Genomic DNA, 17232 nt, shown 5'->3' with positions numbered 1-17232 from the left:
CTGCCATGTCCCTGCCCTTCAGAGAATAATACTTCACCACTGCTCCATCTGAGCGCAGCTCTGTCTGTTAGAGTTATATTCGGCGCCGGAGATGCTTGAGTCATTACTATTCTCATCACAGTTCAAACAGGTTCCCTCAGATAGGCAGACACGGGGGGAGGCTCTGAACTCCTAACCTTTCATTCCCATTCTTACACGGCTGTCATCGCTCTCATGTTTTCGTACCAATAAACTGCCTCAGTTATAACACAAAAATATCTGGAGAGGTGACTCGAGGGTTGACCTTTCTAAGCTAGCAGTAAAACACTGGAACACAAACCCTCATCAATCAGCCAGAAACAGCTCTGACATTTTAAAACCACATCAGATGTTCTTAGAGAAAGTGCTTTTAAAGGGATATCATTGACTTGTCATTTTCTACAAAGATTTGCTAATCTATGTGGAGCCAAGTCTGCAAGCAGGTTTACCTGACTCCGTTTTCTGAAAGTGGAGAAGAAATATTGTCATCTTTAGTCAAACTGCCTTTGAATGGCCTTGGCTCTACTCTGTACAACTCTAGACTTTACAACAGAAGAAAATGTGCTTAAATGGCATTAGCATTTATACATCTAGTGCAAAATATGGACTAACAGGATGTTTTACGTTATTTAAATAAAGAAGACCAAAATGCAGAAGCAATGATAAAGGAAGGAACTATATCTACTAATCTATAGTAAACATCTTCCGTGTGACTTTATCAATCGCTCACATTGTTGTGGGAGAAGTTTGGCCCACTCTTTACTAAATATTTGTTTCTGGAGTCTGGACTTTGACTAGGCCACTGCAACATCTCTTAATTCTTTTAGTTCTCACCAACTATTCTGTTGTAGATTTGCTATGTCCATGTTTTCCATGACCCAGTTTACTTACAGTGCAGTGATGGACTCAGATGAGACTTTATGTCTTTATGAGATATAAAGATAATTACAAAGTCGACCTTTTATCACCTGAAGAACATTTCAGAAGGTTAGCACTCAACATGCTTATCAAAGTCTACAGATGGATTGTTTGTTTATGTTAAATGATTTAGAAAAATCTTGATTGACTTTAATCACTTGGAAGCTCTTAGGTGGGTAAAAATTATTGCTTGTCAGAGATTATTGCTCATGCCTTTCAAATTGGTTTGTGTTAACACACACCTTAATGAACCAGACAAACACAAATTCAGCTATTACATATGGAGGTTACTCATTAATGAGTTGTTTTGGGGTTTTTTCAGTACCAACTTTTTGTTGCTTCCCCTTTATTTCCTAGGAATGTGGTGATGATGGGCTCAAATTTTTTTGTCAATGTATATAAAGTGTTGAGGTTCATTTAGCTTATTTCATTTTTTCTGATAAAACCTTCAAATAAAAGTGACACATCAGTTCTACTGAGCTCATCATCCACCACTCATTTTGCCTGAGACACTCAATAAATGAAGCGCTGCCAAATAATCTTAATTACAATCAAGTACTAAAAACAAGACTGGAAAAAATAAGATTTTTATAACACTCACATGCCAGGAAGCAGTCCATGCTGAAAGAGATGTTGTCGAGAGAGACGGCTGAACCGGGACCAAGTCCATCTTCTGCACTGAATTGGAGCCAGTACCTGAAGAGAGGCAAACATGACTTAACAACTAAAACAACTTTGAAAAGATTAGACAGCTTCTGGGTGAAGAACGATGAAGCCTTTTTATGCTTTGGAACAGAACTGGTTTTAGACAGAGTACTCTGTGTGCTTCCTGACATCTCAGTTTCTATTGTTAACAAAATCCTGCGTTTTCTGCATTTACAAATGAGCTTTGTGACTTATTTCAAAGTGGAACAGTTTGTGGTGTTAAAACAAAGGTACAAATGTAGCCATGGTTACAAAAACAGCATAAATGTGACATGTAATTCAAACTGGGTGGCCAAACAGCAGCTTATGCCGCACTAATGGCTTCCTTGGGTCTTAAAAACACAGAACATGAATGTTATTATGACCCTGAAGTGTTGCATTCAAAGGAAGATTTGTGATGTCTGTTAACAGATGTCAGAGTGTTCTTTAAAATACGAATGAGCCTAGTTGGGAGCTGGGAGAAATTCTAAAAGTAGATTTTAAACAGTAATTTTAAAATAAATGATAACTGAATTTTTAATAAGAATGAAAATGCTAAACTCTAAAATGTATGCTTGACGTTTTTTATCCAAGAGATTGAATGAAAAACATGCGAAACCTTAGATACCATTTGTCTGACAGTGATTTTTGCTTCCCACCAGATAAAGTAATTGAAATGGTGGAGCAGAAACAAGATTATATTTCTTATTAGTTGTCAAGGTGGCACTTTTCTGCCAGAATCAGGCTGGTTACACCTTTGATTTCCAGAGCTTTTGTTCACCGATTCAGAGTCCAAACAGAACCCCAGAAAGAAAAAAAAAAGAAATAGCAAACTCAATGAAAATACAGTATTGCAAGAGTTAAATGCGTTTGAGTATCACACTTGTTAATATTTGAGAAGAATAAGGTTCTCAGGAAGTCTTTTTATCATTTATAAGGCGAGAGAGAGCAGCCAGTATTACACAGCTCTGCAGTTCAATAGGACCTTACTAATATTTTAAAGACAAAATTAATATGGACATCTTGAACTTTCTGTAGCATTGGCATATTAATGTTTAGCTTTACTAACTAAAACAGTTTATGTCCGTGGCATCTGTAAACACCAAACATCCACTCTCTCAAGTGATTCTCTTACGAGGAATTTTAATTCGTTTCCAATTCGGATGTGGAAATGTCCAAAGTAGGAAACCACTAATGCCTCTGTGCCGGCTGCTATGTCCCAGCCAGAGAACGATCTTCAGGTTGAACAAATGCTGAGAAATGGAACCTGGAGAGCTGAAGGACCTGATCTAGTTATCTCATTTTTCTCTTCAAATGACCGATTTATTGATGTAGATTCTTAAAACTCCAGAGACAGAAAAGGAATGTCTGGATAACATTTTTTAGGCGTAGATAATATGTTAAACATTCTGTTATTATTCTTTATTCTGAGCTTTAGTAGAAGAGATATAGAATAACTGTTCTTGTCTAATTAATTTTGCTTTTGTGTTTACTTCAATTAAATCAGGAATTAGACCTAAGAATGACTAATAAGAAATATAATCCATAATTTACATGCAGATATTTTGACTGATGAAATAAAACCTAATTTTGATAAAAGTCTATTTGCTTCTTCAAATTGGTTATAAAAACTACTCACTGGAGAGGAAACAAATCATTCTTCAGCACAGTTTTATGATAAACTAATTATTTGTTGTACTTTAATATTGTGCATCGATTGTTTTAACATAAATATTTAACATAACTCTAGAAGCAGTCCTCTTATAGATAGTGAAGGATTTCTATGTTGGTCCAGATGTAATATTTCACTTAGTTGCAGTTTTTATATATCGAAATTATCTGCTGATTCTTGACTTTTTACCTACACATTACGTGGCCTTTCTGTTTCTATTTAAGCTTCACAAAGGTCACTGAGCAAAGTCTTGGAGGTTCACCCAGTGCTTATGGACATGACATTCAAATCAAAAGCACAAGCACAGCTGACTACATAACCCAGGAATCAAAAATTAATCACTCTCCGAGAAGCGGGATTATTCAAGCTTGAAAGAAACCCCCAGTTAGGCAAACAGAGATGAAATGCCCTTTTCTGGGTTGCTTCTTTGTTTGATTTGTTTTAATTTCTCTCTTCTTGAAGGGAAATAAAGGCCAGAGTTAATTGGAAGGCAAGCAGAATGGGGACAATTTTGTGTATTAGGTTCTATTCACTTGGTCACAGACAGGTGCAAAGAAAAGAGAGAAGGGGGTATATTTAATTTTTTTTTGTTTTTTTTTACAGACGTACTTATTAGAAAGTCCATTGTGGAGACCCCGGTGGGATTCATTAATTTTGTCAAGCCGAGTGGAAGCAGCTCCTTAAAAATGAAAGAAAACTCCACCTGCAGGGGTGTGAGGAAGTGGCGACGGTGTCAGAGTCATGTTTGAATGAGATTCAGATGACTTGCCTGCTCTTAAGCATTTAAAGTGGAGCTGACAGTTTGACGCCTGCAGACAATCTAAACACACTGCTTTGTTGCAATCACTACTGTCTGTCAGGAGGTGAAGCAGGTGAGCGTACCAGTCTGCCAGCCCGTAAAGAGGGAGTGTTATGAGCCTCCAGCCTCTCTCGGATTTGGGCTCGCTGGCCGAGTGCCACAGCCTGCGCTGCTCGTCTGGGCCCGTGCTGTTCTCCACCATCCACAGAGATAACGAGTCCCGCTGTGAGCCTCCGGAACAGAACCAGAACCTCACCTGTCGGAGTTAAGAGGAGATTTCAATGGTTCTAACAAAAAGCCAAAAGTTTAAAGTGGGGGTTAGAGCTTGTTAGTGATTTCCCTTTGATGCGGATACTACACAAAGTTTCTTGTAAAACAAAAAAGAATGAAAGAAATTGTTATTTCAGGTTGTATGTTTAACTTCAAAAGTGTAGCAACAAAAAGGATTCCACAGGTTTAGACAAAAGTTAAGACGTACAGGAAAAAACGGAGTGTGGAAAAAACAAATCACTATTGCTTAGAACAAAATTGAGCACAGAGACGGCGATTGTGTCCCCCCATCTTTCAACATCAGATAAGTTTGCTTGGGGATCCAGACATTTGTGTCGGCGTCTCTTAAGGTTCTGCCATAGTTTTTTCTTCCAGTCATTCTGTGGAAAACATGCAACTTTTGGGGGTCATCATTCTACACTTTAACAACTTTAAGCCACATTCAACTTTTGGACAAATGGCATAAAATAAGCCTAAATCATTGTCTCTTCACCCTGTACTTGAAGAGATTTGAGATTTATTTTTAAGACAAGAAATGACTTTCTTTTTAAAATCTGTCCAAATAGGCCATACTTATTCAGTATTCCAACTGTGCAGTTATGAATTTTAACTATTAGCCCACAAGCTGAATTTGAACTCCAGGGAAACCCAGACATCCTTCCCCCCCCGTAGGACACTTTTAAAGTCCTACAGGGGATCCAGTTCTTCTCAGGTGAAAAGTTATAGTTCCTCCAGCGAGTTCTCTGTATTCCACCCTCTCTTCACAGTGGGATTGGGCTGGAAAACCTCTAAAAGGAAGCACAGTAGAGGCATCCTGATCATATGCCTGAACCACCTCGGCTGTCTCCTTTTGATGAAGCGGTGCAGCGACTCTATCCAAGCTTCCCGAGGATGACTGAGCTCATCCTTGTCTTTAAAGATGAGTCCACTCTGCAGCCTGGATGCAGCTGCTTGTATGTGGTTTCTCTTTCTTTCGGTCGTGACCCACAACCCATGGCCGCATGTGAGCCTTATGATCTCATCTTTGCCTTTTGACGATTATGTGGTTCAGTTAGCAACCATAGGTCATGACCTTCGGTGTGTAGTGCAGGAGTTTGCAGAAGAGTGTAACACTGCTGCAAACAGTGAACAGCTTTTGAGAATAAGCTATTCTAGGTTATTTGGTTCTTGGAAGGCCACTCTGTCTGCGTCATGTTTGATTCTATGTAATCGAAAGGACTTTAAGTGTCTACAATCTTGTTCATTAGAGAATGTAGTGCAGATGTATGAACTGGGGTCATCTGCAGTTTAATGGACACTACTCTGGTCTGCTAATATAAAGAAATAACCCACTCACAGAACGAAGGTCTACATTTAAAAAGGCCATCTGCATTCCACATTGTGAATAATCTTTCTGACTGTAGAATGACAGACTTCAGATACTTTTAAAACTAGTTTTCTAATTATTTCATTCTGATGTCCAGCAACAATCTCTTCTCTAAGGTCAGGGCTGCGGTCTTTTCATCTTAGTGTCACATGAATATGAACCTGTACACTAAAGAAACACAGAACAGAACACCCTTTTTTTATATAAATGTGGTCACATTATTATTATTATTATTTCTTTTTCATTTTGGCTTCATCTTTGTTGAAGAAATGACAGTATGGAATCTGCTGTGTGTTTTATTTTGTGGGTTAGATTCAAATCATCTTAGCACATGGTAAAGAGAAGATGCAGTTTTAAAATGTCTTATATGGAAGTGAAAGAGGATGCAGTTTCTTTTCACCATTAAACAAAGTGCAGCTGGTGGTGTGCAATGACTCATGCAATGAAGCTATAAGAAACAGAGGTGGAAGCTAGGCTTGGGTCAGATGTGGGCCTTTGTGAATGGAAGTAGCTTCATGCCAAGAAAGAGTACGACAGATGCTATTTTTGGTTTAAGTGCACAGAAGACCAGAGGGAGTTGCATTGGATGTAGAGTAAGCATATGACAGGGAGGAGAGAGAGGAGCTGTGGTATTCTATGAGGCCGTCTGGAGAGGCAGAGAAGTATGTTATAGTGGTGACGGATATGAAAGAGGTCTGTAAGACAGCAGTGAGGTGTGCTGTAGGAGTGACAGCAGATCATGGTGGAGGGATCGGCTCTAAGCCCCTTCTTGTTTACTTTGGTAATGGACAGACTAACACATGAGGCTAGACAGGAGTCTCCATGGGCTTTGATATTTGCAGATGACATTGTTGATGTGCAGAATGAGTAGGGCACAGTTAAACGAAAAGCTAGAGTGGTGGAGGCATGTACTGGACAGAAGAGGAATGAAGAACAGTTGCAGCAAGAAAGGATACAGGTATATGAATGAGAAGGGAACGGTGACAGGGAGCATAAGCACAGAATGTAGATGACTTCAATTGCTCAGGATCAATGGTCCAGAGCAGTAGAGTGTGTGTAAAAGAGGTGAAGAAGCGTTTGCAAGAAGGTTGGATTGGGTGGAGAAAAGTGTCAGGTTTGATAGAAATAAAGGAAAAGTGCACAAGAGTGCAGTGAGAGCAGCGATGTTGTGTGGTTTAGAGACGTTAACCACTGAGGAAAAAACAGGAGACAGAGCTAAAGGCTGCAGAGCTCAAGATGCCGAGTTTCTCTTTAGGAGTGATGAGGATAGATAAGATCATGAATGAGTACATGAGAGGGACAGCTCATGTCCAGACTGAGATGGTTTGGACATGTTCAGAGGAGGGACAATGATGATGTCAGTAGGCGGAGGCTGAGGTTGGGGACGCCAGGCTGGAGGCCAGGGGGGGAAACCAGAAAGGAGATTTATGGGAGTGGATGTGAGGGTAGAAGATGCAGTGGATCATTAAGCCCACTCTTGTGTTTTTAAAATGTTTTGGGGTTTTTTATTGGTCGAATGTAATATTCCCAATTTTATATGTCATATTTTTATTAGCTGTAAGTGGAAAATCATCATAATCAACACAAATAAAGGCTTTCACACATCCATTATGTGTAATTAGCCTATAAAATGTGTTTCACTTGGTTCCTAAAATAAACAGAGTTTTGAAATGTGGGGTGGGGTGAAATGGCACATCTCTGACTCAGCATAAATTGGTGTGGGCAATACTATGCTGAAACTAATAAAAAAAAAAACATTTTGTCACAGGTTTTAAACAGTAAAAATAAAGTTAAATGTAAATGTTGTGATTCTCAGAGCCAACTAAATATTGTAATCTCCCTGTTTAAATGGGGCAGGCTCTGAAGTGGTACTAAATGCATCACTTCCTAGCATTACACTTGTTGACAGAAATCTCTACAAGTATGTTGGGCATCAAGGCTGGAAGCATTTTTATGACATGGAAGCTCTAACAGTTGATCTGACTCTTAGCTGCAAGTCAGCATCCTGAACAAAGTTATCCAGGAGTGGAGAAAAAGCATCAACCTGAACAAATTAGGATTAGGTGGAAGGATTTAAAGGGCTAATGCTGAATTTTGTCTCATCTTTGTCTGTTTGCCATAAAGCTCTGAGGTAACGGAGTATAAAGGCGGCCTCAGCTACTGCTCACAGACATCGGGCGTCTCTACTGTGCCCTACATTACAGGTGCTGTTTTAACAATATTTCCAGAGCTCTGTGAGTTCTGAAAATGCTTATAGTCTGACCCTTTGACCCGCAGATCTACCTCTTTGTTCCATCTATTCTGCATTAAGCTCTAACCTATAGTTTCTGACTGTTCCTCCATGCGTAAATGTTCGAAGAAGCATGCAAAGGGTGAAGAGGTTGTTGGAAAGGTCAGGCCACAGAGCAGAAATAAAACAAATAAGCAAACCTCTATACCACAGGATATATACAACTTCGCTCCAGAACACATTGGGGGTTTTAAAAATGCATGAGTTTTACAACCTGTGGTCACCTTCTCTTTGAATCTTTTGAAACACAAAAATTTCAGAGCTCAGTCTCTCTTTTCTTTGCTTTCTGAGTTTCTGACCACATTTATAACTAAATTAAATTCTCCCACAAACTTTAAACTGGAAAACTTATTGCTTTGTTTTGCTGCTCCTCCATAAAAGAATGATTTTTATGGCCTGATGTTCCTAATAAATATCTGGAGAGGAATCAGCCGACTCGCATCTCCTTACCAAAACCAACACGCAACGTTTTTAAAATTTAACAGCACGACACTAAAAAAAAAAAAAAAAAAATCTTAATTTCTCCCAACAAACTTCAGGAAACAAAAGGCAATGAATAAACCTGGTTCGGGTTTTGTTGTAAACTATAAATGAAGAAAAGGAAAAAGAAAAAGAGATAAACTACAGGGACTCACCGTGCAAGGAGAGTTTCTTAGAGGAGGGGGGAAGAGAGGACTCTTGAGCAGAGTTGAGCCCCGATGACCTTTGGAATGGCCCCCCTCTGTTGTAAATGTTACCCCTTATGACACATATAACACAGGTATGAAGGAGGACAATATAAAATAATCAACTGTACACTTCAAATGAAGACAAATTAAACCAGAGACTTGCATACACCATATAAGGGTGATAAGTATTTTTTTTTCTCACTGTCTGTCACTAAATCATAAAATCTTTTCTTGTTTTAGGTGAGTTAGGACGAGCAAAATTATTTGTATTTGGTAAATGTCAAAAACATGAGTGGAATAAATTCTAATTCATACTTACAGACATTTCCTGTGACATTTCCTTCAACAAATGCTACCAAATATTACTTCTGGAATATTTGGTAGCATTGCCTTTAACTTTATGACTTGGGGTCAATTGTTTGTCCACAAACAGGTCACTGTGCTCTGCTGAGTTTTTGGCCCATTTCCCCTGACAGAACTCAGCCAGGTCTGCTTCCACTCACGCTCACGTCACGAACTGGGGTCAAACCTTTCTGATGACCCTTCCAAAACACTTACAAAAACTCACATGTGCACAAAGTGGTTTGCTCATTTAAGATGTTGCTAAAATATTTCCAGATAACGTTCCTTCCTTCCTCATAATGATGTATTTTGTGAAGGGCACCAGTCTTGCTGCAAATAATGCACCCAGCATGATGCTGTTACCTGGTGACAATGACTGTAGCCAAACATTTAATTTTAGTTTTATTAGAACAACACACATGTCTGCTAAAGGGAAGTCTTTGCCTCTCAGTATATTTGCAAACTATAATTGACTTTCTATGTTGCTTTTGGAGTAATGCTGGCTTCCTCTCTTACTAGCCATCCATCCCATGTTTCACTTGGAAAATGACATTCTGCTTTACAAGTCATCTTTTATTTTGTTCTGAGATTGATATGCATATTTTAAAATAAAACATATTCATCAAAACATGTCTCCTTCCTGAAAGGTGTGGTCGGTGGACCGCTCAAAGGAATAACAATAATATCTTAATTAAAAGAATGTGATAAAAACATGAATTATTTTGTCATTTTGCAAATAGAACAATTTTTCTGTAATCTTACCAGACCTGAAACAAAAATATTTTAATCTCATTTAATGTCAGGCAGTGAGAAAAATGGCAATATGTATTTTTATACCATGCGTGCAAATATCTGATTTCAACAGGATGTGAGTGTCTTCAACAAACTTTAAACAAAACCGTTCTATTTTTCTGCATGTCATTAATTTGTCTCTGTTTTTTTGTGCACCACTGCTTAAGCATTTCAAAGAAATTATTGGACAGTGACTGAAGTTAACATCACAGTAGGGATGAAAACGACAGATTTATTCGCTCCTCAGAAATCAATAAATAAATTTTCGGCCGACCCCTCACAATAAGGCCAGCTCTCCACAGCCACTTAAACCCAGTGGGATTCTGTTTGTTCCAGTGTTCTGACCACTGATCAAGCCAAGAAATACTATGTCTGGCACATCTGAAGTCTCAGTTGTTCCAAATTCACAAAGTCAATATGTTCAAGGTTAGCTTTGTGTTATTTTGCAGTTTGAAAAGCCCGATATTTGCCTCTTTGAAGTCCGTCTCTGTACGGCTCACCTAGACTTCTGAGAGGCTGCAAATGAATGTTAATACACGTGTGATACGGACCTGATGAGGGGCAGCTCTGCCTGGTTCCTTTAGATGGGGATCGTCTCCAGGAGAGGTTTCGACCAGGAACCGACTGCCAGCTGCAATCGCCCTCTTCAAAAGAGCAGTAGCTACCGTTGAGAAAGTTTCCTGGAAAGAGATAGGAGAGAATATCTCAGTGATTTATGTATAACGAAGCAAGAAAGTGGACTCATCACTGGCAGCCAAACATCCAAGGAGAAAGGGAACAGGGAGTTGAGTGACATGTAAAGGCGGAGAGGCTCAAAAAAGAAACAGTGGATATGGGGAGCAGGGTAATGGCCCACAGGACTTGATGTGGTGATGAAAACTGTGGAAGTGGTGCAGAGAAATCTCAGATTCACACCAAGTGGGAAACTGGACAGAATAAAAGTTGAATCGTCTGAGAAGAAACAAGATTTGGTGACATAATGTTGGTGAAAAACAAAGCTGGTGATTATATCGGCATTAAGTTTACACACACAAAATCACGGATTAAAGTTTCTGATATACGTTCATCTTCCAACTTTCATGTTCACACAAGAAGATTTGATGCTCAATTCTGATTTTTTTACTCAAATACATTTTTTTCTCTTTGCAAGATTGTTCAATCGGACCTTTGTGTGGACAGTTTGTGACCCCGAAGCGACCCACAGGCACAGAACAAGAACACAGACGTCACACAGAAACGAAATGATTACTGAAATAATAACGAATGCTGCCGTTTCTGGATTGATTTTAAATTTGTTGAGCGATGGGAGTCAACTGTATGAAACCAAGATCATCACAGGATGAAGGAAGCTAGGAAAACAGAAAGTTGCATATTGGCTTTAGTCATTACTTATGGTCATTATGACACAAGACTCGCATAAAAAGTCAGATAAAATGAGATAAAATGCGACACTTTGAAAACTATCAAATATGTATCCGATTTAGTACCACATATGGAAATTACACAAATCTGACTCTTATTTTTTTGGTGAAAAAATTGGAATTGGAAAAAAATGATTTGTGTTGTACTTTCTTGCTGTGTGAACGTAGCCTATCGCATCTACTTTTAGGACAGAATGTTTATTTACTACATCATATAGTCCATCCACTAATATGTGTCTAAAGAAAGTTGATGAAGAGAACTCAAACGTGTTTCAAAGGCACCGAAAAACTGCAGAGTCTATTATTGTTGACCACTTTACCATCTTCTATTTCTATATATTAGAAAAGTTCAAAAGAAAAATAAATAGCTTAAAAAGGTCCAAGTCAGAGAACAACAATGAGTACTTCCCATCATAAGGACCTTGTAGTGCTGCAAGAAACTCTTCTCACTCCAGATGAGGTAATAACACAATTTAGTTAAAAGCATTCCACTCTGCATTCATCCATTTATTGACAGCGTGAGTTTCAGGAAAGTGATCCACTTCTTGTGGAACAGAGTGATGCAGGTTTAAGTGCAGTTCAAAGTGTTCATTTGTACCATTTGATGTGAAATCAGTGAAACACAAAAAGCCTCTATTTAGCCTCAGGAGTTCTTAAATGTTTATTTTAAAAGCTGAAAAAATGTTAACTTTCTCTTCAAGGACTTTTGGAGTGATTTTTATAAATAATAACTTTGGTCACTTTGAAACCTTTTTAACTTTTCTGTGATTTCAATTTCTTATTTGCAATCAAAAGCCTCTTAGTGCTATTGTTGTTTGTCTGCACGTTTTTAATTGCGAGTTCATTTCACTTTAAGCTGTGTGTTACTCAGATTGAACGTTCAGGGCAGCTCTGTGTAAAAAAGGCAGAGCTTATTTTAGTCAGTCAGTGCATTTTCTCTTCTGGGACTAATAGGGGAAAAAAAAATAAGGAGCAAGAGATTGTTCTTTATTTTATAATAAAACCAATATCTACATGTAATTACTGTGTCTTTTGAATCTAATTTTAAAGTTGTATGTTTTTACATTTAAACTGAAAGATTTCTTATAATAGTTATGAAAACTTAAAAGAAAATTATAATAAACAAGCATTAGAACTCTGACCTTTCAGACATTGTAAAAAAGGACTGATTAACAAAAAACCAAACAAACCAAGAAAAAAAAGACACCATCCACAACCCTCGTCTTTATGTTTTGCTTCTTACAAAAAAAAACAAAACAAAAAAAAAAAAACAGAAAGAAAACAAAAATCCAGAGATTTTCAGCCAGGAATGTAATACGCTGCTCTGTAATTGCTGAAGTTTCAGACATGTTTCTCTTAAAATGTTTGAGTTAGAAAAGAGAAAACAAGACCCTCTGGCCAATTTCGAGTCTCCATATGAACACCATGATCAGCCATAACATTTAAACCACAGAAAGCAGGGCTCAGCTGGGAAACCCACAAATAAAAACAAATATTAACCTACTGCTTACAAATATTCCTCTTATGATCTCAGAAAATATTGTGAATTTCATCTATATTTAATCACTAAGTATTGCCCTCTTTCACTTGAACCATGAAATCAAAAGCTTCAGTCTTTGGTTTCAAAGCTTTATTATTACAAAGTTAACTTTATGATTCTTTCATATAAAAGTTGTTGGGGATCGGGGCCTTTTCACAGATCATGTGGTAGTAATTATAAAGGAGATATTCTTTTGGTGAACCAGGCAGGCCAACAAAAGCCATCTTAGATTGGCAATTTTATAGCAGCAACATGTTTTGAATTTAAAAACAAACACATTTCTCAAAGGAACATGTCTGTTGCAAACAAACTAAAAAAAAATTCACTGTATCTCATGACTATAATAACATTGCCTTGCATGAGCCAGTCACTATGAGATCAAATGCATAAAAAAGTAACATATATCATCATGTCATGCATGGTGTCTGAACATAAACATCTGGGATGGTTAAGTATTTATAAATGTCACATTTTTAAATTAAGGTGAAGGGTAACTTAAGAAAAGAAAAAAAAACTCAGTGTGTGACATTCAAGGTTTTAAAAGAAAACATGAAGCAGGCCTCTCCACTCATTTGGAGGGAAAATGAAAGGTCTGAAATAAAGTCCAGTTTGCCTAGCAGGACTTAGCACAATTATAGGCATCCTGTAGTTAAAACCACAGAAGTATGAGACAAGATTGACAGCAAAAAACTGTATTTTTCTCCAAAACACACTGTATGAAAAGACTGATTGGCCAATAAAGTTGCCAGCAACCCTGAAAGAGCTGCAGACATTTGTGCAAAGTGCTGATTGTGTTCTCTGAGTGATAATCTACTGTATTCTTCATAGGTCAAACAGAAATGTAAAAGGTTGCAAGACAAAACACAATTCCTCCAGGACTGAGATGAGCGGTATTTTGAGACATTTCTAAAACATATGTTCGGCACACACACACACACACACGCAAAAATTAAAATCCACTGTGCATCACTAATACAATAAATAAATAAGTATGAGATCTGGACCCAAACGGTCCAACAGCATGCAGCTGGCTTTGACAACAATATGAGGAGCTCCAAATGTCAGTCAGTTTTGAGACCAAACCTCCTGGTGTTTTCTGAAAGGCTGAAGATGGACTTTATGCTTCAGTGCCAAAAATCAGCAAAGTAACGGCTTTATCAGAAAGTTTCAGAGTGACAGAGAGATTTACCTGCAAACATCTTAAACATTGGGAGAACACTGAGAAAATGTACCGACTCAAAATGTGGCATGGACGGCGATAAATGATTACTAAAGATAACAGGATTGGGTTTTAAAATCAGAAGACTCTTTAACAAAGTGTCAATTTTAGTAAGTCGTAAATTAGTTGCTTTAGAAACTGTGGATTTTGTAGGAGTTCAGATTTTCACAATGCAAAGTTAATCTGAAAAATACTCAAAGGTAACTTAGAAAGCTTCATGTGATTTTTGTTCAGCTGAAGAAAATGCTGCAAATGTAACGCAGACTGAACTGAAAACTCAAGTGCCATCGTCCTGCAACTTCTCCTGCCTGAATCAAAAGGCTAAATTGCCCTCTTGTCAAGTTTTGCAAAGACCTATTAATTAATCGTCCATTTCATTCAGGTGTGATGAAGCAGAAATGAATCCAAAGTTTGAACGACAGCGACACTCTGCGCTAGGATCACAGACCCAGACCCAAACTAAATATTTGAGGTACATGAAGGGCTCTCAAGACTCTGGAGAAGACTTTGGTCGACCTTTGGATTTCCTGTTTTGCTTTTTGACATTTAATTATTGATGTTAGCGGTTGAGTTGTGATTTGATCTCGTAGGACAGCTGTTGATACCAGGTGTGAATCAGGCCTTGGGCGTCAATGTGAGACGCAGTGCATTTTTTTCCATGATCAGTGATTTAACAGTTAGTAAGAGAAATAGAAAAGCTAGAAAGAAAAAGTATCTTGGGCTGATTCTGGTCTTTGAATAAACTACAGTATTTTAATACTTTACATTTACAATCAAATAAATTGCTTTAGGAAATTATGCACATTTTAATTGAATGCTAAAACCAATTAAAGTCTGAAATTCTTACATATTTTTGGAGCAATGTTACCCTTGAAAGATCTTCCCATAGCAAGACAGTTCCTGGTTAAATAAATGTTGAATAAATATAATTGAAAAAAAAAAAAAAACAAACTCAAACACCCCTTATATTATGGCTTCTTACGCTTTGATGCAAAGCAGCGTTTCCAATTTGTTAAGGGGCAAATGTGGAGCTGGAAGGCAGTGGGGCGTCTGCTGAATTTAGCCGGGCTGAGATCAAGCAGAGGAAGCTGGGACTCTCAGAGAGTTGAGGATGTGTTTGTGCATAATGATGCGCTAGTAGGATGGTGAGGGATCATCCATGGGGACTCGAGCTTCCTTATATGTCGGGAATCTTTGTGATTGACACCAGCTGAGCTTGTTCCTCCAGCCTCTTTCTGCTTTTTCCCATTAATGAGCCTTGGCAGAGCTTATAAAGGATTTAAATAGATCAAATCAGAGGCAGATAACTGGTGGATAGATCATAGAGAATAGGGTATCAGAGAGGAGATGCTATGTGATACGAGTGCCAGGGGGTAATCAGGATGGGTGACTGATGAATATGAAATGAACTACAGACATGCAGGTACAAATGCAGGCAAAACAAAAGACATATGATGGTTTAAAGGTGGTCTGATCAACATTGGTCCTTGATTTTAATAAGGTTAAAAGATAACGGTTGTGTTTCTTAATAGTTTCGAGGACAGTTAACAGCTGGTGTTTGAGTAGTCTTACCAGAGCAGTGACATTTCTCAGCAGGCAACACATTTTTCTCAGCTAAATGACCAGTTTTTACCTTGATTTTAACCAAAACAAACATGTAAAAAGAAAACACAACAGGAAATATTTGCATTTTGAGATTTTATTCCCAATCCTAATCGTCAGTCTATAGGTCTGCCCATCCACCCATCAAGGTATGTATAAATCTATAAAATTGATCTGTTGATCTCCTTATTCTTCCATAAACCTGCTGAAAATTTTTTTGGAGTGAAAAAAGAATCATTCTTTTCTAGATATGCTAAAATAAACATAATTAATAACAATGTTCAGATTGTATTTAAACAATATCATGGTAGGAAACAAATGCTTTAAAAATAATTAGCAAACTAGTTTTAACAGTCCACTCAAGAAACCTCGCTATGAAGAGCTGGTGCAGAAGATCAAGATCATCGTCCTCATCCTCATCCTCAGTGTGTTAGCTTTAAAGCCTCTGCTTTTCAGTAATTCCAGTCATATTTCAGACACCACTCTCTCTGTCCATAGCCCCACTTTCGTTTGGAGTTCCTCAAGGACCAGTTGTTGGCCCCAGCTTCTTGAATATGTTTCCCTTTGGATTTATCATAGCCACAATATTTATTTTATGTCTCATTCAGATGTTGATGTCACCACCCTGAAAATATGATGTAAGGAAACACTGAATGTTTTTCTGAACTGATCAGGAGTTATAAACAGATATTTGAACTGAAATCTTCATAACAAAACACAAAGTTATTCACTTTGATTGATTTCTGCTTGCTTAAATTACTGCAGCTGCATTTAGGCTAAGACAACAGTGTAAAACATTTGAAGGTGGTTTAATTGAAAATTCAAGTGAAGTGGAAAATTGTTTTGGTTTTAATTTAGAAATCGAAGATCATCAAGTTAATTTGACAACAAGAGAAAAGCTGTCAAAACTTTGTTTTTACTCTCACAGCTCATTAGTCTTCAATCTTGAAGACATTACGCAAGAAAACTGCCCTCACCTAGTTGAACAAAGACACATTTCTGTATTATTTTCACTCATGTTATCAAGTTGAAATAGCATATTATTTTAAATTAGATGATAAATTCATGACTTAGTTTGCACAAATACATAGTAATACATTTTACTAAACATCAAACTGAATTCTGCTCAGAAACATTTATTTTGAGCTTTAGCAATGTGAGAAGACAGAAGTTGGTAGACACAATTAAATGAGGCTCAATTTATTTGCTGCTTGCATCAGGTACAATAAATTGCTTCCTGACAAATGATAAGAATGAGGAAACAGCACTTCCTGTTTGGTGTTAGATACAATTCAGGATTATATTGTTTTTCTTTAGAGTTCTGCATGGGTTAAGCCTTGTTCGCTTAATGGCATTTTGAAATACCAGATTTCAGCAAGAACACTCAGATCTACTAACTAGATGCTCTTGAATGCCCTGCAAAACGCACAAAAACAGGGGTGACACTGATTACTTTGGTTGGACCCATTCTGTGGCAGAACTTACCAGGGCAGATACTGTAAAGATTCATCAGACATGGGATTTTTTGTGGGCTTTCATTCCGAAAATATTTCTGTTTTACTTATATTCTGTGTTTTTAATCATAATTTTAATTTTCTTTCACTGTTTCAGGATATATATATATATATATA

At 37.6% G+C, this 17232-nt stretch overlaps 1 protein-coding gene across 2 annotated transcripts in view; it reads right to left on the bottom strand.

Moving 5' to 3' along the window:
- alk (ALK receptor tyrosine kinase) overlaps positions 1 to 17232 on the bottom strand; it is a 247612-nt gene that overhangs the window by 51558 nt on the left and 178822 nt on the right. For both annotated transcript variants that reach the window (XM_015036882.1, XM_015036881.1), the window contains exons 6-9: positions 10371 to 10499; positions 8653 to 8756; positions 4175 to 4347; positions 1538 to 1632 (exon numbers count right to left, since the gene is read on the bottom strand). In XM_015036882.1, coding sequence (XP_014892368.1) covers positions 1538 to 1632; positions 4175 to 4347; positions 8653 to 8756; positions 10371 to 10499 — 501 coding nt within the window. The remainder of the gene's footprint in view (positions 1 to 1537; positions 1633 to 4174; positions 4348 to 8652; positions 8757 to 10370; positions 10500 to 17232) is intronic.

This window comes from Poecilia latipinna, unplaced genomic scaffold, assembly GCF_001443285.1.
Source record: "Poecilia latipinna isolate Pla-1442-1.1 unplaced genomic scaffold, P_latipinna-1.0 Scaffold384, whole genome shotgun sequence".
Classification (NCBI taxonomy): Eukaryota; Metazoa; Chordata; class Actinopteri; order Cyprinodontiformes; family Poeciliidae; genus Poecilia; species Poecilia latipinna.
This window is presented reverse-complemented; position numbering and strand designations above follow the sequence as displayed.